The 27014-nt window shown below is 41.0% G+C and overlaps 1 protein-coding gene across 2 annotated transcripts in view; it reads left to right on the plus strand.

Moving 5' to 3' along the window:
• The window catches only part of PLAG1 (PLAG1 zinc finger), a 48168-nt gene extending 21469 nt beyond the window's left edge, over window positions 1–26699 (plus strand). The window contains exons 2-4 of one of the 2 annotated variants that reach the window (XM_021555680.3): window positions 19619–19718; window positions 23516–23874; window positions 24476–26699. In XM_021555680.3, the coding sequence (XP_021411355.1) occupies window positions 23633–23874; window positions 24476–25739 (1506 nt within the window). In that variant the 5' untranslated portion in view covers window positions 19619–19718; window positions 23516–23632 and the 3' untranslated portion in view covers window positions 25740–26699. The remainder of the gene's footprint in view (window positions 1–19618; window positions 19719–23515; window positions 23875–24475) is intronic. The other variant, XM_021555682.3, reaches the window with a different exon arrangement.
• The last annotated feature ends 315 nt before the right edge of the window (window positions 26700–27014 follow it).

Consider the following 27014-nt stretch of genomic DNA (forward strand, 5'->3'; position numbering starts at 1 on the left):
TGAAAATGTGCTCCAAGCAAGAGGCCATGCTATCATTAGTTGTATATTCAAATAACTTTTCTCCACCTTTTTCAATATTGAAATGAGGCAAAAAGTTTGTACTTAGATTTGATGCAGTTGTGAGACTGTTACATTTCATCACAGTCTTGCTTCCTGTTAAATCAGAAGATAGTATTTCAATATGAAAGGTAAGATTATATAAGTGTGGTAGGTTCTTTTTTTTATAATTCATCTTTCATAAAATCCTGTGTTGGTCTCTGTGGTGGACAGCCATCTATGGTGCAGAGGACTGTAAACTTCTACATTATTTTCACTCTATTAGGGGTAGCGAGTTCAAACAGTTGCCCAGTGCTCTCCCGGTTGTGATTGTAGATGTTTGGCAGACTTAGATTGCGCCAAGTTTATTCAAGGAGATCTATGCACTGCCAATAATAATATTAACTCGGTCATTTACCACCTTTTGTCATCGCTGCTAAAGTGAGAGCATCTCACAATGCTGTAATACTCCATTAGTCTGCTGTGCTCAATCTGTTCCATCAGGTTGGTTCCTCTTGGATGTTGGGTCTGCAGGACAGAGCTGGTGCCAAATCCCCATTTTCAGCAGGGTGCTGAAATTGCTGCTGTTCCTGACTCTGAATGGCTACTGAGTACAGTTAGTACCAAGAGACCACAAGAATCTGCATGCTCTTGGGGCTAGAACTGTGGGAATCCTAGACTGCTCATCCATGTTCATGAGGTGGCTCCTCTCTACTTCATCTTGTAGTGGCATAAAACCAGTCCAAAGACTTAGGCTTCGTGGAAATTGTTGGAATTCTTTATGTAGAGTTAATTTGACTGTTTTAGTGCTTTATGGTTTACTTGAATGTTTTAGGTGTCTGACCTGGCACAGAGTGTGGAAAGGAAAGGAAAAAGGAAAGGAAAGGGAAAGGGAAGGATGAAGAAGCACTGAACTGTTTCAGTGTGGAGACATGCTGAAAATAACTGAGTTCTGGGCAGACTAACAGAGTGCTGACGTGTGCTGTCTTCAGCGTGACAGCTGGACAGATGTGTCCATCTCTGATCCCAAAGCATTAGCCAAGATGCTGTGCCAGAGCTGTTACCCCTGCCTCTGAGCGGCTCATGGATGAAAAGCTGAAAAGCTCAGCTGCTTTTGCTGCACAATCTGCCTTCCAGCAAGGAGGTAGGTGGCTTGTGTCCAGCCAGCTTAGTGTGTTGGTTGGGCATGGTTGCCTCTACCTATGGTTGACCCAGTAAACAAGGTGCTTGCTTAGATGGAGCAACCAAATTCTGGAGATAGCTGCTTTGCTTTTGGGATTGGATCCAGAGATGAGAAGGTATCTGCTGAAGTTGCTTGCCAAGGTAGCTATCAAATATGATGATGGATCAGGCCTTGAGGTTAACTAACAGCAATTATCTTTACTGTAGCTATATCTATTCTGAGTGACTTTTTGGGGGGTTTGTTTTGTGTGGATTTTTGTTTTGTTTTGGAAAGAGTGCTGGTTTGTGTGTACTTCAAGGGAAATACCAGCCTTCATTTTGGCAAGTACAGCCTTTTGTGTACAAACCTCAAAGTTGTGGTGACAAGTAGGGTAGCCATGACAAATTAAAATGCAAATGTATATTCTTCTATTTTAATTTCTGACGCATTCTTGTACTTTCATTTGGGAAAGCCTCATCCAAAAGCATCCCCCTGCTTTGGTAAGGAAGCAAATGATTTCAGAAAGAAACATGTTGAAATCATCAGGCCATTTGTTGTACCTGTTTTGGTAGTGCGTCTTTTTTCTTAGCCATTCATTTGCATAACCCTAGCTCTTTTTGACCGTTTTGTACCCTTTTCTTTAGCAGATGTTTCCCCCCAGCACTAGTCATGGTGGCAGCTTGTGCCAGGTGGCAGGACTGGGTGAGTTTGGGGAGAGGGGTGGAAGCTACAGGTCATAAATAAGTGTATTGTGTGTGGTTGATGGTATGTAGCAAGTGTGGTTTAGTAAGAAGAGCTTCCAGCTCTTCCTGCTGAAGGGGATGCACACCTTCCTTTAAACTGGCACATTTCTGCCAGATGATAGGAGGCAGGAAAGAAATGCCATTTTTACAGCCAAGTTTCTTTGTGTTACTTTTTCATGTGTTCTTACTGATAGAAGGCTTGGGTGGGTGCTCTGCTGTCAGACTGTATTACCTAGCTTCAGCTGGTCATGAATCCATGCTTCGTGTTCACAGGTATTGCTTTTTTTCTTAAGGACTGCTCATGTGGGCAGTTACAAACACCGATGGAATGAGCATGACACTCCACATCTCCCTTTCCTCCCTCTGGTACTCAGATTTCAGTAAGTAGGGCATTTGGAGTTTGAAATTTATAATTGTAGCATCTGTCAGAATTAAAGGTAAAAAAAAAACCTGCTAAAATAAGCAGGGTAGAACACACTAGATCTACTTCAGATAAAGCTGACTATTATCATGTGCTGTTAAACCAAGTGTTTTAAAGGATTAATAGATACTTTATTTTAAGAGATTGGTTAGTGGTAAGAAGTAAGGCTGCCAGTGAAATCTTTATTCCAGAGTCCAAATGCAAAGATCTCTTATTAAAATTTATCCAGTTGTTTAGCTTTTCTTAACAGAGGGTTCACAGGTCACAGAAACAAGTGCAGTATGAAATTTCATACTCGATAGTCTTGTAAAGAAAAATAGTTGTATTCCATCATTTCAGAAGAAAACAGCTACTGTTTTTTGCTGTCAACATATGCCCCTGTGTGTTTACATTTCTGTGTATCCTAGACTGTTTTGATTTTTGTTTTGTTATTTTAAGCAATAGAAGCCTTTACAGGTTCCAAAGGATTTAATTTGCTTTCTTTCTAGCCACTTTTTCCTAAGAAAAGGTGACCATACCAATGATGTGAAAAATCCTGTCTGCAGCATTGCCTTGCAATTCATTAACTCTGCTGCTTTGCCTCTGCTTGGCTTCGTTTCACTTTTTAGGCTCCTTTCTCCTTTTCATGGGAATCCCTGTTCTGGGGACTTTTTACCAACTTGTCATCTGCCACATAAAGGGACAGGTGAAGGGAAGAGGGGGCTTTCTTATAACTGTTTTGTTAAGAGAGCCTTGTGGCTCCTAATCCACTGTAATTTGTCTCAGTTTCCTCTTCCTTAATTTCATTTTGCCCCTATTTCTGAACCTACTCACCTTCATGCTGATGACTCCTCCCTCCCTGATGTTTGGGTTTGGAGGCGTGGTTAGATGCCAGAAGCACTCAGTTATTACTTACACAGGGAAATTTCATCCTGTCTGACAAGCATACCATTTGTAGCCTTGAGGGATATACCTGAAGGGCGCTGAGTTTCCACTCAGAATTTAAGTAGATTAGATTATGTATACATATTTGTTGTGACTTGGCACGTATCCCAGTGCCTGAGGTCTTAAAACCTGTACTTTGCTATACTCGAGGCAAGCTCAACTGCATGTTTCAAAAGATGCTCTGAGGAGATGGGAGGCTGCTGTTTGGAGTCCACAAAGGTGTTATACTCTCTAGATCTGGTACAACACAGGAATTCTGACTACTGTTCTGTTTAGTCCTGTGTTTTGTCTTGATATTAGGTGCTATCAGATGCCTCAAGAGGGGATATAACTGTAAGATACAGAGGAGAAGATCGTCTCTTATTTAACTCTCTTCTGATTTGTATTTTGTCCTGCAAAAAACCAATTTTGTATGATCCAGTTATCTATGTAAATCTTGTCTGTCTGACTGTAAGCTACCTTCTGGCAATTAATCTCACAGGCTAATACTGTGCCGTTAAGAAACAACTCATGGCTGTTTATTTGTTTAAAATTTGCTATGCTGTGGCTTTATTGAGTGTATCTGTCATAAGAACAGATGAAACCTGTTACTCTGAATCTGAACAAGTTACTCCACTGCCAATAGCTTTATCTTGTTATCTTGCTTAAAAAAAAAAAAAGAAAAAAAAAAAGAAAAACCAAAACAACAAAGACTCAAGCATAAAAATGCAGCCCCATAATTAAGGTGCTGCAGATATGCTGAGGGGAACTATGAAGTTAAAACAGCTGTATTTTATGAATTTCTGTTTGGTATGGCACTTTCCTTATAAGGTCCAATGACCAATTGTTTTGATTATTTAGAAGGAAAAAAATTCCATGAGGACTGTTACTGAAAATGACTAACTTGGCATTTGTAATCTGTCTCTCTCTTACAACATTTGATGCAATACTGAATTTAAGATAGCTGCTCAGTGTTTCAGCTGTTCCTATGTGACCTATTTATTTCATTTTCTTGTAAATTGCTAATGATATATGTAAATAAATACTCCTCCTTTTTGTAGTGGTGTCTTCTTAATATCCAGGCCTTTGTAAATAAGGAACAGCCTGTGCATCTGATAGAAATCTCCAAGACGTGGTTTGCGATGCACAGTGACCTACTGGCAGCAAGGAGCTGAAGTGATTCCTTGGGTTTTGCCACCAGAGCAGGGAAGCCTTGGAAGGAGGAGTGTTGATCTGCAGCTGCTCATGGGCAGTGGAGGCTCTGAAAGAGCACTGTGGTTAGGGCTGCAATTTAGAAACAAATGGGTCTTGTTGGGAGAGGGGGGAAGACTTCACAGGGATATAGGCTGGATTTGGTTAATTAGTTTTGTTTCTTTCTTTAAGCAAGGACTGGAAGTTGATAAAAATGTGCAAGGTGATATGCTTTAGATATGAGCTGCTTTTCTCAAAGTTGCAGAGGCGGATGTGAGAGAGATGGGACCAGGACTTAGCAGATCTGAAATGTGGATATCCATCTGACCCGTTGATTTGGTGTCTTAGTGGCTTACAGAAGATGCTTGAATACAGTAATTACAAATCCGTTTGTTATCTGTTAGATTAATCTCTTAAAGGTAGAGGATGAGGAATAATCCATTGTGGGGATTTTTTTTTTCATTATGATATTTTTCCTGTATGCTGAGAAAGATGTTTCTCTAACAAACAGAAACTGCATGTAAAATTCACTGCATTTTCCATTCTTTACTTCTATTTTCCTTTTGTCAGTATGGAAACATAGGATTCACTCAAGCAGACAATAGGTAGGATTGTCCCTTTGTGAACTTCAAAATGGATGAAGTGAGAAAGAATTTCTAGGCTGATGATTACCGAGAAATAATTAACAAATTCAATTCACTATGGCTTAGTCCACAGTAGGATGTTACCTTGAATACAGTGCAGTTCCTCTTACAGCATTGTGTGTCTGTGCTGAACTGAATTCTCGATGTTGCATCACAAAGGACTATTTACTGTAGGAAATGCTTGTTGTGGTGAGCTGGGTTCCACTCAAGGTTTCTTTGGGTTGATTGCTTATAATGTGCTTTAGTTCTTATTTCTTCAGACCTGGCTCACTACCTATGTCCTGCTTTACTCCGGGATCATTCTGGGTAGAGGTAGATGCTCCACATATGTTGGCAGGTAGGCAAGAGTGCTGCTTTTTGTGGTGGAGGTTGTAAGAAAGTTGGTTATAATAACCAATTAGTTTTGAAGGGTCTGATAAGGCTCTGGTGGCCTCCAGTTCATATATGACTGAGCCTGCTTGGATACAAATTGTTATGGGATGGACAGGTACAGGTGCACACATAAATGAAGGAGAGAAAACACAGCTGGACCTGGCCTCAGGAATGAATCAGCACAAGGGACCACAAAAGATACAGCAGGAAACAAAGAAACTCAACAGTATTCCTGATCAGTGCCCTCATACATGTTCAGGGCTGTGATTTTGCAAGTGACATTGCCACCAAATCCAGGAGTGAATTATTTTTTTTCTCTCAGATGGACTAGTGTCACAACAGAGGCCTGAGGTAAATGAGGTAAAAAAACAAACAAACAAACAAAAAAACAGAAAAAAAAAGTCTGTAGCCTCACCCTCACCTATACCATAGTGTCCTCCTGGCCTGGGTTTGCTTCAAAGCACTGTGTCTCCTCAGCTGTGAACAATACCCCAAGAAACAGCTACAGGATCCTATGGAGGCTGGAGGAGGAAACTGATCTGGTAAGTATTGCATGCCCAATTGCACAATAACTTCGCAGGAGGGTTTAAACTACGTTTTCTGGAGCATTGCTTCATCACTCAGGTAGCAGCCTTTCCCTTGCCATTTAACTTAGCTATTCTTAAACTTACGTCAGACTCCTGTTTTATTTATTTTCTGTGAACACCTAATCCATACGGATGTACTGTCACTTACTGACCATCTCTAAAATTCTGCACTCCAGCTACTGTCCCTCCATCCTTTCATTTCTCTTATTCTGTCATCCAGAGTATTAACCTTTACTGTTAGTATCCCCTACCCCTGTCCCTGGTCTTTGCTCAGCTAGCCTTGCCTTCTTACCAGTCCAGCTGTATGGAAGGACTTCTCAGAAACTTTTCTGTCTCAACTCCTTGGCACCTGCCATGTCTTCTGCTTCCCCTTGTTCTCTGTGCTCTTTACCTTCTGTGTAAAAGACCCATTTAATGAGGAATAGCGTCAAGTTGTCTTAGCTGCCCAGATCAGTTATCCTCACTGTCCAAATCTTTGCAACTCTGTCCCGTACCTACCTTGCCCTGTATGGAAAGCCTGGAGATCTGCAGAAGGAGAATGCTGACCCTGCTCTTGGTGTTGATTCACCATGGAGCTCACTGTCTGCTCCCTGCCTTGGGGACCCTTAGGTTGTAGGGAAGGCAGGGAGCAGCCCAACCCAGTTAGACACAGCAAGGAGCTGTCCCATCTGAGCTGAAGCCATGGCATGGCTCACCTCCATGCTCCCTGGAGCTCTGCTCCTCAGGCTGGATGCAAAGGGAGATAGTTTGAAGGCTGGAGGGAGTCATGTGTCCAGGGGGTGTGCACAGACATAGAGAATGGATAGTGCTGTATGGGATTGCTTCCTGCTGCTGCTGCCTACACCCCTGCTTGTGTGACATCCTTCAGCTTAGCAAGTGTTGGTTTGCCTTCCTCTCAGTCAGTGACTGTCACATCTGTGCTGCTGACTCATGTTTTGTAAAAGTTTGCCCAGTACTTGACTCCACAATTGCAAGAGCTCATGATCACACTTTTTGATACTTTTGCACGCATTTTTCTTCACTGTTCCCCTCAGTGAAATGTCATCTTCTCATCGGTCTTACTTCAAAGCTTTAATGATGTATTTCTTTGCTGTGCCAAGTCCCAGACATGATTCACACTTTTCTGCCTCCTTTCTCTACTGATGTGATCTGTCATTTCCTCCTCGCTAATCACAGCCTTCCCCAGCTTTGGTTATGCTGCCCCCCTGCTCCAGACCTTAGTCATGCTCAGAGTATTTATTCATCCTAGAGCAGTCTCAAATACAAAGCTGTGCTGTTGCGGAGTTTCATTACCATGCTCAGTCTTCATCCAGGGTGAAGTACACAAAGAATTTTGAACTTTGTTGCTATTCTAAATCTGTGTAGTAGAATGAGCTTGTGTAGATCTAAAAGCTGCAACAGAAATTTCTTAGCTTTGCAGTGTATTTTACCATAATTTTCAGGAGCCATAAAAAGAGTGAAAATAGTGTGTAAGAGAGAGGTTTCATACAAAAAGTGCAGGCAAAGGAGGTGTTGGGTTGTTGGTATTGGAGATTTCTTTCCCCCCCTAAGGAAATGCTCCTCTAACACTCCTGGATTAAGCTTATTGATAGGTAACCTTGCAGTGCATTATCACAATTTGCCTGTTGTCTTTACAAATGAGGTCCTCAGGTCTCCCAGAAATTTGTTAGGGGGTGCTGTCCTTCAGCATAAGGACAGCTACTTTCCCATGTATGCAGTTAACTATGTAATGCATATTAGTTTTTTCTTTAAAAACCAAACAAAAAACCAACCAACAACCAAAAGCTGGATGCTTTATACTCAAATTCCCTATCCAACAGTGTCTGACTATTTCAAGTTTTGAAACAATAGCAACCAGCTTACTCCATTACGTATGTCAGAAAAACCTACAACAGCATATGTAGTATGTGGAAGTAATTTGGAAAGCGTCTTGCAGTTTTGAAGGGCACACGGTGAAAAGAGAAGCTGGGAGAAAACAATCTAAATGTGGTCATGAGGGAAGAAATTAGTTAGCAGTATTGAAATAGACTTTGTAATGAGTGGGGTGACTAGTAACATCTTTATTTTTTCTGATTTCTCTTAGCACATAAAAATGCTGCAGCCCATATGAAGAGGGAATTAGTAGCTCAAAGGTAGCCATCAGATTTCAGAAGATAAACAAAAGGTGGATCTGAACTTTGAAATTGTCAGCTCAGCAAAGGCAGAGTGGTGAAAGGAGGGTTTCCTGGAGAACCCCCAGAAGATTGTGATGGATTATGCGTTTCTGGAAGGCGACAAGAAACAGGCAGTACAAAGGTGCTAAACCTAAACAGTTCTAACAAAACACTGGTCAAGCATTTTATTGCCAACACCCTGCAAAACATAGAAGGTATTTCAGATTGATACCACTACGTCAGTTGAGCTGAAATGTTTCCTGACTACTCGTGATTCTTGTGTATACCATCTAGAGGAGCACTCTGTGCAAGACTTGCTTTGTTTTTAAGGTCATTATTTTTCACTGAAAAAAAATTACCATCAACTAAATCAGTAAATAAATCCATTTGTCTGAACACCTGTCTGAAAAAATAATTGAACACACGACTATTGTAAAATTAATCTCTTCACAATGTTTTAAAAATAAAATTAAACATACCTTTTTGATTGCAAATTTTTTGCTAGCCTAGAGCTACTTTCCCACAGCGTGAAAGTAGCTCAAGTGTCTTGTTGGAGAGCACTTTTAGAGGAAGACATTCCCCGGGATTCACAAAACCATCTCTGTTTCATGTTTCCATCTGCCCTCCAGGATTTTTTCCCATAACATGAATGCATGAAACATTGATGCATACCATACAGTCATAAGACTATTTTTATTCCATCTTTTTTGTCACCATCTTCCTTCCACCTTTCTGGAAGCCTGCCCTACTAGCAGTTTGCAGCTGTTCAAGGCAAAGTCTTGCATGTGTTTTTCTCACATCGCTTAATGTATGCTTGAAATCAGGGAAGCAGAGTCTGCTGAGTTGCTTTAAAAAAAGAGAGCTTGTAAGTGGCCTGGTGTCTTGGACTGTGGAGAATAAAATTTAAATTTCAGGACATCAGGGTCTTTCATTGTAGATCACCCAGTGTTGGTGAATACTTACTGTGGTAAACTGTGTCCAGCGAGACTGAGAAAATTTTAAGTTAGTGTTCTTGGAGGTGGAGCTGGGGCACAGTAGGGCAACACATACGCATTTCAGAGCCTTCTTCTGTGACAGCAGGGAACCCTATCCCTGTCCCTTGACACAGCATGAAGAAACCTTGTGCTACTGTCAGCCTTCCTGACTTGCTTGTCCTGCCAATAATAAGATGATTACCTTGTGATTTATTGGTAAAATTTTTTGGTGACCACATTGTTATGACATTTCATCAGGCTGATGGGAGCTCCCAAAATGGTTTTCTGTTGGTGCAGTTCCAGGACAAAATCTCTGTGGACTTCTAGCAGATTCTGGCTTTGCTGCCTGGAACTGATCCAGTCATTGCTTCTGATCACCTGAATCCAAATATTGTAATCCAGGTGGCTATTCTGGATGCTACCTGCCTTATCACCCACTGCAGTGTTCAGTTGTGTAGCTCTAAATTATGCAAGACTGCTTTTAGTTGTTCACTAATCTGGCATCAAATCTCAGAATTCTTATGCATTGAGATGTGCATCCCAAATTGCATTGCACGGCATCACAGTGCTCTGGAGCAGAATGCTCAATGTGCCAAATGGGAAATGGGAACAAATGCAGAGCTATGTATTTACCTTGTTCACAAGGATGCTCTCATAGCAATGGGGCTTGTGGGGGCTCTGAATAGTCACTCTAGTCAGAGTAAGCTATTTAGGTGTGTAGTAACAGCATTGCACAAAGCTGGTACATTGAACAGAGTCAGATATAAATTTGGTGTTTGTGCTGTGGAGGTTCAGAAAGGCTCACTGGTTACAGCTTTGAAGAGGGATTTACTTTGGCATTACCTTAAGTATTCTGTGTTGTCAGCTAAGGCTTTTGTGTTTTAGCTTATAAGGTCATTGATACCATCATCCAGCATCACAGTTGTAGCAGTAGTAGCAAAAACAATCATAGCTAGATGTAATACTTCCTATTTACTGTAAAGCTACAGTATTCTATGAAGTATTTTCTTTTCAGATAGAACAGCAGTTCCTTGACTATAGGTTGTATTGGAAATGACTTATTGGAAACAGTCACTCTTTCTTACTTGTTGCCTTTCTTTGAGGGCTGGGATAAGAGGAAACGGGGCAACCAGGATTATCAGCATTTAAGTTGGAATAGCTCCAATAAATAATATGGTTAAAAGAAATCCAAGGTTACAAAAAAGCAGTGCTAAGCTGTGTCATAGCTTTTGCTGCCAGGCAATGTTGTTTTGCCAGTGAAGCTCAGGACAGGACTGGGCTTCTGCTGCAGGTTTTGCACTACTGCGTGGTTGCCACCTATACCCAGGATATGTTGTTATGTAATGGGGAGACTACCCTATCTCTCAGTCACTTTATATCTGTCCTGCATGAGTTGTGGTTTTTTTCCAGAATTTATCTCAGCCATCTAGTGTAGCATCATGAGAGAAATTGGTTCCTGTTGAAGGCCTTGTCCTAGCACAGTTCTCGCAGCTTCTATGACGTGTTGAGATTTTTTTCAACCACCAATTTGCCCTTCTTATTTGAGCTTGTGTTAACTAGCAGGACTAGAGCACCAGAAGCCCTTTTACTTGAATAATAGCTGAAACTGTTAAAAACATCTTTAATTATGATTTTTTAGGTGACTATCTCAAAAACCAAAACTTGGAACACCTATCCAATCTATTTGTGCTCTGCAACCTAATTACATTGTCTGTACATGCTCAAGTATTCAGGTTCAGAAAAATCTTCTGAAATGCAAGTATGGAAAATCATGGTTTCAGGGGAATTCTGGGCCAGGCAGGCCTGTACCAGGCAAATCTGAAATCTGTGTTTGGTTGAGAGATGCTGTAATAAAGCATAGCATTAGTGGCCAACTGCATAAGAATTATAATCTGAGAAGAGTCAAATAAGCATTTGTGAGGAAGTCCTGTCGTGGGGAATTGGTGTTCTTGGGAGGATCAGCAAGAAGTAAAGATGTTCTGGTTCAAAATTCAAAGTGAACTTTATCAAAAAGACTTCTTAAGGAAACTAAGATGATGTAAGAGGGGAGGTCTTTGCACAATGACAGTTGTAGATGATGAAATGAAAGTAAATGACAGTTTAAGAGGTACAGTCAAAGGGTAGAAGTAGAAGGTCAGTTCCCAGTTAAAGGAGAGCCCCCGTTAATTTCCACAGAGATCTGTGGAACATGTTCATGAATGGTGTCAGTAAAGGGGATGAGCAGTTGGATGAGCAACTTTGCAGTGAAGAAGAGAGCTAGCTGTGGAGAACAATGGAAGGACAGTAAAGTGCTGAGGACTATGCAACAAAATGGGTGATAAGATTCAGTGTAGATACATTATGATGACAACTAAGAAGGGTAACTGGGCAGAACAATCCCTTTTATATATTGGATTAAGGGTTTGAGCTGAGTATTACCATTGAGGAGTAAGATTTGGGAATTGTGATTGGCGATCCTGTGAGATCATGAACTCATTGGTCACCAAAACACAATCCAAATATTAAAGTAAAAATGTACAGAATAATTTTGAGAATGTCATTACAAGAGTGTATGTTCAAGTTGCTTCCAAGTATTGTATATTTCTGGAGCCTTCAGAGGTGTATTAGAATGGGAAGAAACTTAGAGAAGGTCAGTAAGGATGATGAGCTACATAGGGTGGCTTCCATTAAAGAACATTTCTATAAATTGGAACTTTGGTCTGGGAAAAGAATTGATTGAGGGCAATGTTGTGGACATCTACAGAGGAAGGAAGATGAATACTAACCATTGCCTTTCAAAACAAAAGCATGCACAGTTACGAAGGTAGGCAGATTCAGAGCCTTTAAAAATAAGAGAGTCTTCATGAAATCAGTAGTGGAGAGACCTGTGGGATGACTTGTTAAACATATGTTGTAGATATTATAAAAAATTACATGGTTTCCAGAATTGTGAATTATTGCTTGAAGGCTGATGTGCTCAAAGTTGCTAAACAGAAACCACATATGGTTCAGAAAGTCCCTGACATCAAAGGAGTGGGTGGTCTGAAGAGAATCAGAGAAATACCACACATCTGTGACCTGTTCTGTACTTTTGGCTATTACTGAAGATAGAATACTGGCCTAGACATAGCACTTAACTTGCCCCCACACCCATGCTCATCTTAAGGTGTCTTGTGGCAAAGGAAATACTTTTCTGTAAAAATATCAAATTAGTTCCTGACAATATTAGTGTATAATTTCATGCACCTTTAGGTTGTATGTTCATGCTTGCATGTGCATCTACAGGATTTCCTTTGCATTTTATTATAAAAATAGCATAGGTCTGTATGCAGATGAAATAGTAACCAAAGTTTGTTTTCACAAAAGCATCATCACTTTAAAAATGGGTGCAGATTATTCTTGAGGAGGAGGAGAGGTGGTGGTGGTGTGATTCCAAAACACATGAAAACACTTCCGCTGGTTTTAAAAATTCTAGCAGTAATTACACTAACAGTGTCATTTGTATCACAGTCTCTCCAAAGTTTTTAGAAAAACATCTTTGCAGTGCCATAGAGATTCTTAAAAAGTCCATAAAACCGTTATCATCAGATGGGTTAGTTCTAGGCAGCTTTTGTTTCCTTTAATTTAGTATATAACCAGAAATCCTTTGCAACATTTAGTAACCAAAACTGACCTCTCAAGATTTAAAGTGGACCTAAGTAATCTGAAACATGGAAAGCCCACAAAGAGATGCTGGATGGTATTGTGATTTTTTTTTTTTTTCCTTTAAGTTACAGACTATTAGGTCATGCTAAAATAAACATTTGTAAGTTCATGTTCTACTTTTCCAGAAACTTAAGGGGAAAAAAAAGGGCAAGCATGATAGAACTTCTATATTCTGAAAAAAAAAGTTATGTAATGATCTTTCTAGTGTAGCATATTATAAGAATGAGTTACTTTCTAAAATTAAAAAGTTAGTTGTCCAAATGTCATGACTGTACTACAGGTCTCAGGATTGCATAGAATTATGACAATGAAAAAAAAACATTAAAACTAATAGTTATATCTATATAAATACCTATTTTTGTATGATGATTACTGTCCCACAGGAATCCAGTGGGTTTCCTCCAAGGCCTTGCTTTATTAATTAATAAAATATATATATATATATATTTAACAGATATTTACTACTGAAATCTGTGTATTTACTAATCATAAGAAATGTGTTTAATAATTTTAGTGCATTTGTTTCCATTGCTACCCAAATTTCAGACTGGTTTGAAGGAATTGGGATTTTTTTTCTGCTCAACTGCCTGCAGTTTCTGTAGGTTTCTTTGTTTTGTAGATGTTAAAAGAAAACCAAAACAGCAAAGCCTTAAATAAAATCTAGTATTGACGAATCTTGTATTTTTTCTGTCTTCTATATTATATTCTTTGCAGCATAATCATTCTGCACACAGTAGATATTAGTAATGCGCTGTCACTAACAGTAGACTACAATGGTTGCCTGGTTTTAGTTTCAGTGGTTATGTTATTTCATTGTGTTCTAGATGTTAGGCTGTTCCCCTGAGGGGTGAACTCTTATGTGTTATTATCTCTAAGTCATTCTCATGTTTATATCTAAGATCGCTGGAAAGATATTTTCACTGTTTTGCCCACATCACTCCATTTTCCTGCAGCAGCTTTTGCAGGCAGTTCTCCTGCTGCATGCCTGGATTTGAGGATTTGGTTGTGTCTTCCTGCAGCCTGTGCATGCTCTCACTGCTGTTCTACTTTGCTCTCTCAGCCACTCCTTTGCACTGTAGGCTAAAGCTTGAATCCTGGGACCAGGATTTCCCTGAATTGAGCTGTGTACTATAAGCAGGTCCTGAAGTTCAAGATAAAATAAATACAGCCTTGTATATATATTTTAAAAATTCACACAGCAAAACTATCTCATCTTTTATGATTAGTTTGCATATGTGTGCATGCTCCCTTTACATGAAGCACCACTGTACCATAGGGCCAGTGCCTACATCTTTGAATGGTTATTTGCAGTAGCTGTTGTCTGAAAATGTGGAAAGCCAAGGGCATCACCCACCTCCCAATGCCATCTCGCCCCACTGGGGCCTTCATGTTGGACCCCTTTGTCTTTCCACATCTCTCTGTTGGTTTATGAGAGAAGAGGAGCTGTAAAAGTGTGGCTGATTTCCAGCTGCTCTCAGGTAGGGTACCCGCCAGCTCTCCTCTCTCGCTCCTGCCATACAAAAGGCCACAGTGACAGAGACAGGACTCTGGGGGCCGAGATCTGTCTCTCCTGCCGTTTGGCAGTGCCTTATTTTTGGACAGGTGTCTGCACATGTTGAGATTCAAATCTCTCCCAAGTAACACAAAAAAGCAGACAGAAAATTAAATTTCACTTTGTGAAAGTGCAGGTGTGAGCCTCTCCTGGCCTAGTCAGACTTCATGGCCAGACTCACTTCCTGTTGTCTCACCCTAGCAATGCCCATTCTTCCTTTCTGCCCTCCAGCATCAATGCCTTAGCTTGAGTTTCCAGATGTAGAACCACAGAGAGACCTTCATTGCCCCTTTCCCTCTCCACCTCTATTCTGCCAAGAACAAATGGGGGAAGATCAGCATCTTCCTACCAAAGTCAGGATTCTCTTTCTAAATATGAGCAAAGGTGAGCAGGCTCCCTCACTGTCTCTTTTAAAAGTGACATGCTGTTCAAATAAATACAGATCAAATGGCCTGCCAAACACAAGCCAGGATGCAAACTCCTGAATCCACCAGAAGACTTGGTTTTAATTCAATGTGGAGAAAGGCACCCCTAAATAGGTTGAAGCATCAATGCTTCAGCATCTTTGCATGGATTTTTCTTACCTGCTTGATTGTTTCCATTGGTGGGATCAGCTTCTCCATCTGAGATCCTCCCTTACGGAAAGTTTATTCTCTCCAAGAGGGGCCTCTGAAAGCCACAGGTGGGAAGTTGGATCTTCTGCTGCCTGCAGCTACTCTGAGTTGAAGCTTCTGCTGCAAAAAATCAAATGTTTTTCTATGGAGCCGGTCAGACCTCCTGCTCTCTCTCTGAGGCCTGTACAAGTGTGCAGTAGGCACGTTGATCCTTGTTGATCCAGGAAGAGTGTCTGAGCCTTGCAGGGCAGCAGGTCCCAGCATGCTGTCCTGGAGCAGTGCAGGCACTTTGCCACTTCTGCCCTCAGCCCCTTCCAGCAGCTAAATCAGCAGGAGGATTAAATCCGCTCCCCCATAAAATGGAACTGCCTGGTTAGAGGATTGTGTGTAAGCCTACAGCAGAGGGAAAGCCAGAGAAGGCTACATGGTGCTCCTTCTTTGATTGCCTTAATCAGGGGTTAGATTCCTTCATCTTTAGGAGCTCTGGCAATATTTGTGCCATTTTAATAGCCCCCAGCTGAAGGGGTGAGGTTTGTAGTTGGAGTCATAGAACATTTTGGGCTTTAAAGATCACCTAGTACCAGCCATCATGCCATGGGCAGGAACACCTTGCACTAAACCAAGTTGCTCAAAGCTCCATGTAACTTGTCCCCTTGAATGCTTCCAAGGATGGGTCATCCACAGCTTCTCTGGGCAACTTGTTCCAGTGACTGGCTCTCTACAAATGACAGTTATTTTGGCTCTTCTGAGCTACGATGATGAGATCAGCTGTCTCTTGCTGATGGTTTCACCAGCTCAGCTCCCTATTTGCTCCAACAGAGCAGATTTCATTTGTCAGTACTTTTTAGTCAGGTGACTGCTTGTCAGTGCTTTTTAGACTATTAGTCACCTGGTACAGAAAGGAAAAATCATTACTTATGCTACAGTAATGGTGGCTCTTCTGGTTCATGGGAAGTAGAGGCACCAAAAGTCATCTTTTGTCCTTTACTCTGAATGGGTCTTTACTATTGGCAAACCTGAAAGAGGTTGTACTGGGGCATCCTGAGATTAGGTTGCTCCATTACAACCCTGAGCAACTCCTTGCTTCCTTGGGTTGCATTTGTTCATCCTCTTTTCTTCCTCAGCTAGGATGCCAGTTGGTGTTTCAGCTTTTCAAACGTCACACCACAATTCCAGCTAGGACACCAACTCCTGCCGATGTGTTGCTCTCCCATGCCCCTGCTCCCTTTCACGAACCACAGTAAACCTTGCCAGTTCAAGTCACATCAGCACCTAAACCCCTTAGGTGGGAGCACAGGTTTGGGAGCAGCAGGGGAGAGGGAGATTGCCAAAGCAGCGCGTTGACGGCAGTGATGTGGGCGATTGGGTTTGTGCCACAGTGTGAGTGAAGAGCAGAGGTGGGAGCTGCCACTGCTGCTGGCTGTGCTAGGTGGGGCAGTGGGGGCAGAGCGTGGCACTGCAGGGGAGTCCTTTGCCTTGTGCAGGGCTGGGATGGTTCACAGGCACAGCCTGGATGGACATAACTTCAGAGGACTTGGTCCTGTCCGTGTGAGTACGTGCTCACCTGGGATCTGTGCGGACAGCACTTCTAAAGAATCAGTTTCCGTAGGGTAAGTAACCACTTTCCATTTTGTTTCCTTAAAGAAATATTTAAAACCCACAGTGACTCTAATGCTATTAACTCCTTACTGAGTTCTACCACTATTATGATTCTAATATTTCTAGGACCTTTCCTGTGGTTTAAAACTGATTGATTTCAGGAACTGAAGTTAGATTTACTGTTTTATATAAAAGGCAAAATGACAAATACTGTGTTCTCAGTACTGTGTTCTAATTATTGCTCTTTTATTTTGAAAGAAAATAACCATGAATCTGTTGTTTTCCTTTACTGTGCTTGACCCCTCTTAAGTATGAAATGCAAGTTAGGAGGAGGATTATTGGTTATATTTCTGTATTGTCTTCATTATCCTTTTAGTTGAGATATCAAATGTTTTAAAATATTTTCAAGTGTAAGTATTTTATCAGATTTTAAAATAGGAACTGTGAATTTGGAAAAAAAAAGTGTTACTCTTTTTAATAATAAAAAGGAATAGATTATTTTATATTTATATTTTATTTTATTTATCTTCCACACAAGGGTTTTGGGGCACTTTTTTTAGTTGAAATTGAAATATTATCTAACCTGGAATTATCAGGATACTTAGCAAAATTAGTGCTTCACAAATTATGGAAGATATGGCAAATTGTAAAAATTCTGACAAATTAGAGAAGTTATGTTTTATTATACCCAAGTGGGCTTCGAGCACATGTGTGTGACAACACATTTTGCAGTGTGATGCTTCTCTGCTTCATGTGGAGACTACTTCAAACTTCGTTATTCATTAAAAATTCTTCCTACCTCATCTAGGTGAAAAGCTTAGTAACACTATGACTATAAGCAGTTACAAGGAGAATGGTACATCTTTGTCCAGTATTATGCCTCAGAACTTTTCAAACACTAAAAGCTTCTGAGAAAGGTGGTCTAGAAATCAGCATTATAATGGATAACTTTTGTCTTCCGTGCATAAGGAAAAGTCTTTATTCCAATAACATGTTTATTGTTGCAAAGCATAGGAATTATTTTATCTTTTCACTAAATCCTGTCAAATGGAGTAAATGTTTTCATTACTCATACAAACGTAGCCCTTTTTGTGTGTACATTGTTGAGCTCTTTACGTAATAATGGCCCTGTAGAAATTGAGATCCCACTAATTGTAGGTGTAGCATTGCCCTCACCTGGATCCACTGCATTGTGATTTTGCTGTATTCGTAAGGTAATGAATGAATGAGAGTATCTGACTGTCCTCCTTCATTCTCCTCAGCTCCTGTAGCTCCTCTAGCTACATCTCGTATTTATCTTGTTTATTTACTTGTTCCAGTTGCTTCATTTTCCCCTGATTCCATAGTCCTTCCATGTCTCTAGTGGCCTGCCCCTGAGGTCATCTGCTTTTTGCTAGAGTGACTTTAGATGTGTGATGAGCATTGAGGACTATAAACATTTAAGAGAAAATGTTAAATGCCACTGAGAGGACTTGATAATAATTTAACAGGATTTGTTGGGGTCTTTTTTCCAAACAGGAAATAGTCTGTAAATGTGAATAGTGAAGGAGCTAAGTCCATGAGGACTTAGTCCATTACATCTATGTGTCTGTCTTAAATATTGTCTATCTAACAATAGTAGTACATTAGTAAAATACTTAACAATAGTAGTACCTCAGCAGAAACATGGGGAATGAAACTCTTCCTTTGTGATAGTGGAAGATGTTGAGATGGGCATTGCAGGGGAATGGATTTATAGGGTTCTTGCTGGGAGAGGAGATAAGGAGTCATCGTCATTTTCTCCCTTAAACAAGATGATTTGGGAACCCCAAAAAGTGGAGGTGAGGGTTGTGCACATTAGTTGAAAACAGAACTTTTTCTTTGACTACTGGAGCTGCTTCTGCCTCCTGCCTGTGTGTAGAAAGCCCCACATAAATGTTCCTCAGCCATCAGAGAGCTTCAGTCGGTTGCTCTTAAGCACTTCTGACATTAATGGGTATTTAGGGACACCTGTTTGCTCACATTCACACTCACCAAGAGAGGATGCTGGGGCTGTGCAGAGCTGAACTTGGTATCAAAAGGAAGAATGATTTCTGGAATTAATGGGAAGCCAGAAGGGAAAATGTTTTGTGTGGGGGGAAATGTTACATTACTACAGGGCTCCTGCCAAACAGCTTCAGCCTGCTGTGGGGTATGTATAGGGCTTTGCCCTTACACATCTGGAAGAATTGGACAGGATGAACCTCCCCATTACAAGGAGGCGCTGAACATGTTTTCTGTGTATACCTGTGTCATCCAGGAGGCCTTCTAGCAAGACAAGGAAGACTTGCTGCAAATTTACAAAAGGATGATGGCAGAGGAAAGGGAGATACAAGGGAAATTCCAAAAGGGCCCTCTCAGTTTGCTCAGGCATACCTAGACTTGTCCTCTTTTGGGATTTACCTGTAGCATGTTAATCATTAAGAGGTTTATTATTTTTTTTAAATTAATTTTATTTTCCTTTGCAGGTCACCTTTTAAGCTGCTATTTCCTGTATAATTAAGCAGAATGAAGGCATTAGGTTCTAGTAAAGTTGGGCCTAATCCAGAATCTTCTCTTATTCAGTCCTTTCTGAGTAAGAAACTCAAGTCTGGGCCCAGCATTTCACATGTTTTGCTGTTACATCTAAATTATTTGTGGTCTGTGGATTTTTATTTTTTTTAACTATATGAAAACTCCTTTGCTTTTGTCTAATTTTATCTCTTTATGTGTCACTGTCCAGCATAGCATTAGTTGAAATTATGTAAGTATACTGCAAATTGAAGTGCATAATTGCTACTGATAATGCAAGAATGATTCCTACAGTTTATAATTAACAGTATATAATGTTCTGTGCATGGGTTGGATCTGTCCCTTTTAACTTTTCCTTTCCGATTCTTTCCAATCCCTGGTCTTGCTGCATCACAACCTTTATGAATGCACTGGTTTTGCTGGAGTCTAGTCCATTGTTCCTTTTGTTTTTCAGACCAGTAAAAATGGGAAGTACTGGATTCTGGTTTCCTCCAAGAAGAGTCAGCGGAACTGGTTAAGACCAAAATCTGAGGACTTTAGTGGGCAAACATCAGGTGTGCATTGAACAGAGGTTGCTTTAATCCTCTTTAAATATATGCTTCTTTAAAAATAGTATTATATATAAGCTTTTGTGTAATGTGTTTGTTATATTTGATACTACATATAATCGTTCATCCTGCAGTTGTGAAAGCACCAGTAAGAATGTGGATTTTAAGTTATAATATGTTGAGACACAAGCAGGCAATATTACTCATAAAATGCTTTCAGCTGGTCTTTGGAAAATTTAATATTTGAGGATCAGTGTTTTTTTTAAATTTTATCTCCATTGCTCAGTCTATATATCCACACCCAAAAAAAAAAAAAAGAAAAAAAAAGTGGTTATTTGCTATTCAGAGATCAGTACTGGCATTCTTAATTGCCTCGCCTATTGAGAAGTGATACTGAGATAATAGTGCATACATGTTTTTTTAATAAAACTCTGTCATTGCCAAAGATTGGATCACACTATATTTGTTCTAATGATGCATTTTTAAGGACACTTAAACACAGTTCAAAGTCAGCTTAATTAGTTTTGATCGTAGAGGAACAAAACCCAAATTTTTCATCCCTGTGAATGTTCTGACTTGCACAGCAGCTAGGTTACCTGAAATTTTGGAGAAGAAAAGAGTGATCTTATATTGGCCTGAATATAGGATGGTTTCCAGCCTGAGATGTGATCTTTGCATTGAGAAAAGGAGTGAGAAGTTGTCAGATGTTAATTTGTTAAGCTTAATATGTTGTTTCATAACACAGGCTGCTATTGACATCACATCAGGTTCACCTTTCTGCATGGCCTCATATCCTGCATCTCCCCAGCTTGAGGTTCAGTTCCTTCCCACCCACCCCAGTGTTACCAGCTCACCCCTATCGTCATGTCCTTAGATATTCCCAATGCCTGTGCAGCACACCCTGAGCCTCCCTAGCCCTACACCCCCATCCCTGTTCTCTCCACTCTCCCTCCCTGTGGTGGCTCATCCTCTTTCTGTGTATCTTTCCTGCTGTCTCCATTTCTCTTGTCACTGTCTGGGCACAGACTCCTCTTGCTGCTGAGCCAAAGTAGCCCCACTCTCATGGAGCAGGCTTTGGAGACTGTTCACTTGCCTTTTCTGCTAATCCTGACTTCCTTGTCTAAAGCTAGGTATGGATTTGGCAGGGGGGCAGAGGGACTGGATCCCTTGTTCCCCATTGGGGCTGTAAGTGTGCCCTGGCCATGTGGTGAGGGCTGTGACTGCTGTGCTCTCAGTTCTGTGTGATGGGTCTCATGCACATGCCTCTGTGGTATAAAAGTACCCTGTGCAAGTGTAGGTCAGGTTGGATTTTTCTTCTCCACCCTGAACTTCATTTGTCAGATTAGACTAAAATAAAATTTCATTCTACATTCAGGCCAATATGCACTGAAAACCAATGTGTTCGTTAAAAGAAGAACAAAATTAATTTTATTACCGGATTCTGGTTAAAGCCTATATTTAAAAAAAAAACAACTTTCAGTCAGCAGATATATCACAACTCCAATGTTAATCAGACTCTCCTTTTGATTACATTGGTGGCTTCATTGAAGTCTTTGCAATTGGTCTTCATTTACTTTTATTGAAAAAAATTATTGCTCTTAGGTCTCCAAACAACTGTTCTTTATAAACTAGAGTTAGTGAACTAGATTGTTGATTATGAGACAGAAAATAAAATTAAGCTGATACTTTGAAGACCTGTGCATTTTCCCACTCATGGAACTGATGTCTCCAGGCTTCATCCCACGAATGGGAATGAGTTTGAGACAAATCTGAAATCAAGAGAGTCCTTAAAGAAATACTAGGTATCTTTAAAATAAGTTAGTGTTTCCTTATGAAATTTAAGGGAATAAGGTGGTCTTGCAAAACCACTTGTTTAAAAGAGGTAGCATAGTTTAACCTGTCATTCAGGGGCTTTAGGGTTGAAAGGAAGCAGATTTTCATCTTGGTGTGCCAGTGCTTCTCTCCTTCTCTAAAGACAAGGGAAAATGGGAAGGAGGGAGGAAAAGGCTTAGACAGAGGCATACTCTGTGTACACATTTCTAATGGAAGATTTAAAATGGAGGTTTGAGGATTTCTTAAAATGCAGACATTGAAGAGGCACTTCTCCTTCTTCCTCTCCCTGCTTCTCTTGTCCTGCCATGCATAGAGGAAAACTCAGGCTTTCCTTCCTTCTTGCTTTCTTCCAGGACGGTCCTCATGCTAGGGCACTTGAGAGGACCGTGTTGTTATTCCCCCAGCACACCTGGGCTCTGCTCTCCACTCCTCTCTGGAGCAGTTGGCTCCCTCCATCTCTGCTGAGCCTCAGCAGGGCTGAGAGGACAGCTCAGGCCAGGGCTCCCTCCCAGCTACCCGGCCTCCCTCCCTGCCAGCAGGGAAGAGCCCGGTTTGTTTTCCAGGGAGGCGGCGTTGGGCCGGAGCAGCTGCAGCCTGGTGGTGCCTGCCTGGCTCCAGCTGCCCAGCTCCACCTGTCCCAGCAGCTGCAGCTCCCCCGGCCCTGCTGCCAGGGCGGTGCCGCTGCCCGGACGCCGAGCCCTGCGCTGCCCGGCCCCGGTGCCGCCCGGCCCGGCCGCCCCTGCGCAGCTGCCCCGGCAGAGATCAGAGGGGACAGCAGCTGCCTGCCGTGGCACCGGGGCTGGGGGTGCATGGTGGCACTTTCAAGGGAGAAAGGCTAAATTTTGGGGCTTTCCAGCCCTCAAAAATGCTTGCACTGAGTACTGCCCTGCTGTCCTCTTTGTCCTTGCTGCTGCAGACCTCACGCTCCACCCTTCCCACTCTGGGTAGCACAGGATTTTGGTATCTATAGTAGCACTTGTGCTCCAAGGATGAAGCGAAGCTGTCAGCAACCCCTGACAAAGGAGGGCTGTTGAGTGCCCTGTGGTGGCAGGTGCCCAGTTGCCACTATATGATACCAGATGACGAATTTAAAACTTCTCAACCACAAGTGAGACACAAGGATCACGTCACGCACATGCTTACAATGAAAGCCTCAGGTTTAGTTGACATTTTGCTGTGCCACAGGGGCAGGACTTGGAGCCTCCATCCTTTGCTAGCCTGAGTCTGAATGCTTACAAGCCTTCATGTCTCACAGGGTAGCATGAGGAGGCTGGGGGTCTCCAGGACTGGGCTGATAAAACCCTGACCTGTCTAATCTAACCCTAATCCGTGGGACTTCTGCCATTCATAGATCAAGACTCTGTTAGCAGAGGGTGAGTTTAGAGGAGAATTTCACCTGTGTTAGGCATCGTTGGCAGTGCATGCATTTTGCCAGAGTAGATGCATAGATGCGCAGTAATCATGGGGAGGGAGGTATATCCAAAAGGGAACATGAGCTTTGCCCTCCATAGTGTCTGCATGGGTACTGCTGTGTTTTGTGCAGGTTTTCAAACATTTTGAGGCTTATAGGCTTTGATAGTTGTGTGTATGTATGTGGGGGGTGGGGGGGATGTCTGTGCAAACACCACAGGCGCGGCTGTAATTCCTTTGAAATCGGAAGCTGCCAAAAGGTGCCTGGGTAGGTAGACTCTTTGCCTGAAGCCTCCCTTAATCTGACAGAAACTCTGTTCTACATCAGTGCTTGAGGGGAAAGTTGTGAGGTGTGATTTCAGGGCATATGTGGATCTGTTCATCCTGAGCAATGCATTTTAAGAGTTGCAGCAAATAGTATAAAGAAACCTGCAGGTATTACATTAGACCAGCTGAACCTAACTTTATTTTTAAGTTTTATTCAGAAGCATCACATAGCAAGTAAACTTCAAAATCTAAGTTTAGTTACAAACTAGTTGTTTCTTATTTTTTTTTTCCAGTCCCCTTTTGCTTTCTTTTACGACCACATGAAACTTGAGAAGCCATCTAAAGCTAAATCATTTAGTGGAGTTGGGCAATTCCCAAGTGTCCAACAAGAAGGCCTGGTTTAGGCTGCGATGGCCACTGTCATTCCTGGTGATTTGTCAGAAGTAAGAGATACCCAGAAAGTCCCTTCAGGGAAACGTAAGCGTGGTGAAACCAAACCAAGAAAAAACTTTCCTTGCCAACTGTGTGACAAGGCCTTTAACAGTGTTGAGAAATTAAAGGTTCACTCATACTCTCACACAGGAGAGAGGCCCTACAAGTGCACACAACAAGACTGCACCAAGGCCTTTGTTTCTAAGTACAAATTACTAAGGTATTAAACTCTATTTATCTTTCAGATTATATTATCTATTTTATGTTGGCCGTGTTAAGCCGTGTAAAAGTATATATTTCTGTACTCCTTCAGCTGATTGCAGAGAGGATGTGTTAATTAAAGTAGCTATTGGATTGTTTCTAGAATTCTAAATTACCTAAGTTTGCAAGCTAATGTCTTTGATTTTGTTTCTTAATTTGTTTTCTGCTTTTGTTTTCTGTTTGTTTGTTTTTGTTTTTGTTTAGTTTCGTTTTGTTTTTAATGAGCGTAGAATTTTCATTTGTATAAGGAATTGTCACAAGAAAAAGAGTATGGACTGAAAGTTCTTTGGCTATGGACTTTTACACAAGTACTTTCATACTTGCCCATATACCCCTGTTACCGTAGCTAAGACCCACCAAAACTAAAGTGTCAATTTAAGAGAAATGGCTCGTGTTTTGCTATATTTAAATTTGTCAAACTGTCTTTGTAGTGTCATGCTTTCAGTTAAAAGGTTCTGTTGCAAAGCAGCCCTTAGTGTAGTCTTTAGCTGCCATTAAAAAATGAGCACGTGTGTTTTTTGATCAAAATAATTACTTACAGAATATATCTGTGTTTAAAGGCATATGGCTACTCATTCTCCTGAGAAAACCCACAAGTGTAATTATTGTGAGAAAATGTTTCACCGAAAAGATCACCTAAAGAATCACCTACATACACACAATCCCAACAAAGAGGCCTTTAAGTGTGAAGAATGTGGAAAGAACTACAATACCAAGCTTGGGTTCAAACGTCACCTGGCTTTGCATGCTGCAACAAGTGGTGACCTCACCTGTAAGGTATGTTTGCAGACTTTTGAAAGCACAGGAGTGCTGCTGGAGCACCTAAAAACTCATGCAGGCAAGTCGTCGGGTGGAGTGAAGGAGAAAAAGCACCAGTGTGAACACTGTGATCGTCGGTTCTACACCCGAAAGGATGTCCGCAGACACATGGTAGTGCACACTGGAAGAAAGGACTTCCTCTGTCAGTACTGTGCACAGAGATTTGGGCGGAAGGATCACCTCACGCGCCACATGAAGAAAAGTCACAACCAAGAACTTCTGAAGGTCAAAACAGAGCCAATGGACCTTCTAGATCCCTTTACCTGCAATGTTTCTGTGCCTATTAAGGATGAGCTGCTTCCAGTGATGTCTTTACCTTCCAGTGAACTGACATCAAAGCCATTTACAAACACTTTGCAATTAAATCTCTACAACACTCAGATTCAATCCATGCAGAGTTCTGCATCTGCACACCAAATGGTTGCCACATCGTTACCATTGGGAATGCCTTGTCCAATAGATATGGAGTCTGTCCACCCTTCTCACCAGCTATCGTTGAAATACCCACTCGGTACTACCTCATACTCAATTTCTATGCCTGAAAAAGAACAGCCATTGAAAGGGGAAATTGAAAGTTACTTAATGGAGTTGCAAAGTGGTATGCCTTCTTCATCCCAGGATTCTCAAGCATCTTCATCAAAACTAGGGCTGGATCCACAAGTAGGGCCTCTAGATGATGGGTCTGGGGAAGTTTCCCTTTCCAAGGGCTCCGTTCCTATTAGCGAACCTCTAAATGCCCCATCATTGGACTTTTCTCAGCTGTTCAACTTCATACCTGTCAATGGCCCTCCCTATAATCCTTCTGTTTCAGTGGGAAACCTGGGGATGAGTTACACGCAAGAGGAGGCACATTCTTCTATGACTCAGCTTCCACCACAAACCCAGGATCCACAAGATCCTAGCAATAGTATAGGTCTTGGGTCTCTACACTCATTGTCAGCAGCTTTCACAAGCAGTCTAAGCACAACCACCACCCTACCACGATTTCATCAAGCTTTCCAATAGGATGTACAGAGTTGGCTTGTTAACTGTCTATTTGTAGAAATGCCTTAGGTGACCATTTTTAACTTAGTGCCTACTATAAGACATTATAAATTCTCTGCTTTTGTACAGTACCAATCTCATGAAGCCAGTAAGAAATTTAAATTAACTTTTTAAAAATGTTTTGAAAGTGTTTATTCTCAGCTGTGTTTACTTTGGTTTGTTGTTTTTTTTAAACAGTCTCATTGTATTGTTTTCATTTTCACTGCCAATTTACACATTTAAAATGTTCAGTAGAGAGTCATCCCAAGCAAACTCACAACACTCATCCCATTTCTAAAACTTCTTAAACCATACCAGCTATTCTGTTTTATTGATGTCAGTGGTAGAATTGCCACTTTTGCCTTTTAATATATTTTACTATTTGCAAATAATCAATTTAAAATATGTATCACAAGAATTCCTGAGATTTGGGGAAAAAATTCTCCAGTCTGTTTCCAGACAAATCCTCTTCCCAAATGGTGACACATTTGACTTGTTCTCTAATGACAAATCTAAATTTTTTAAATAAATATAGAATTCAGATTTTTCTGAAAACTTGTGTGTGTATATATAGAAGTCCATATATACACATGTACATATATATAGCATTTTGACTTGTATTAAAGTCATTATAAAAGTTGTTAAGAATTTTGCCATTTTCTGGCTTAAATTTTGGTGGCCTGTTATGGATAACAGAAGAAAAAAAAATTAGTATAATTCTTTAAAATTAGGGCTGAACAGAATTTTGACAGAGAATCTCTGCTTTCTTAAATGACAGATGTTTCAAGTTGAATTTGAAACTGTTGTTCTGCTTTCGTGACTCTGGTATAGGGAAACAGGCAAAATTAATGGCTGATCTTGAAATATTAAAGTGTAATGTAGTCATGCAGAGTATTTTGTCGCAGTTTTTGTTTTAATTCTTAACTTGCTGTTTTTTCTCTCTAGTAGCATAGAAAGAGTACTGCATAGGAACCTGCCAGTAGTGTGTTCACGTTTGTAGGCGTCAGTCTTCTCCCCGCTGCCACCACCAAAGGGTGGATCAAGTCCAGCCAGAAAGTGTGTACCTATTTTCAGTTCAAAACTAGTGTGCAGTCAGAAAGTGAATGTAAATTTGCAACTACCAGTTTGTTTTGTTTTGTTTCATTTTTATTGGAGTGATCTTTTCAGTTGTGTTACATGGTGTGTTATGTCCTCCTAAGCAACAAGTTAGCTGTTAATCACACTTTCTACACCTGGGTACTTGGTTAGGGACTTTTT

This window comes from Lonchura striata, chromosome 1, assembly GCF_046129695.1.
Source record: "Lonchura striata isolate bLonStr1 chromosome 1, bLonStr1.mat, whole genome shotgun sequence".
Lineage (NCBI taxonomy): Eukaryota > Metazoa > Chordata > Aves > Passeriformes > Estrildidae > Lonchura > Lonchura striata.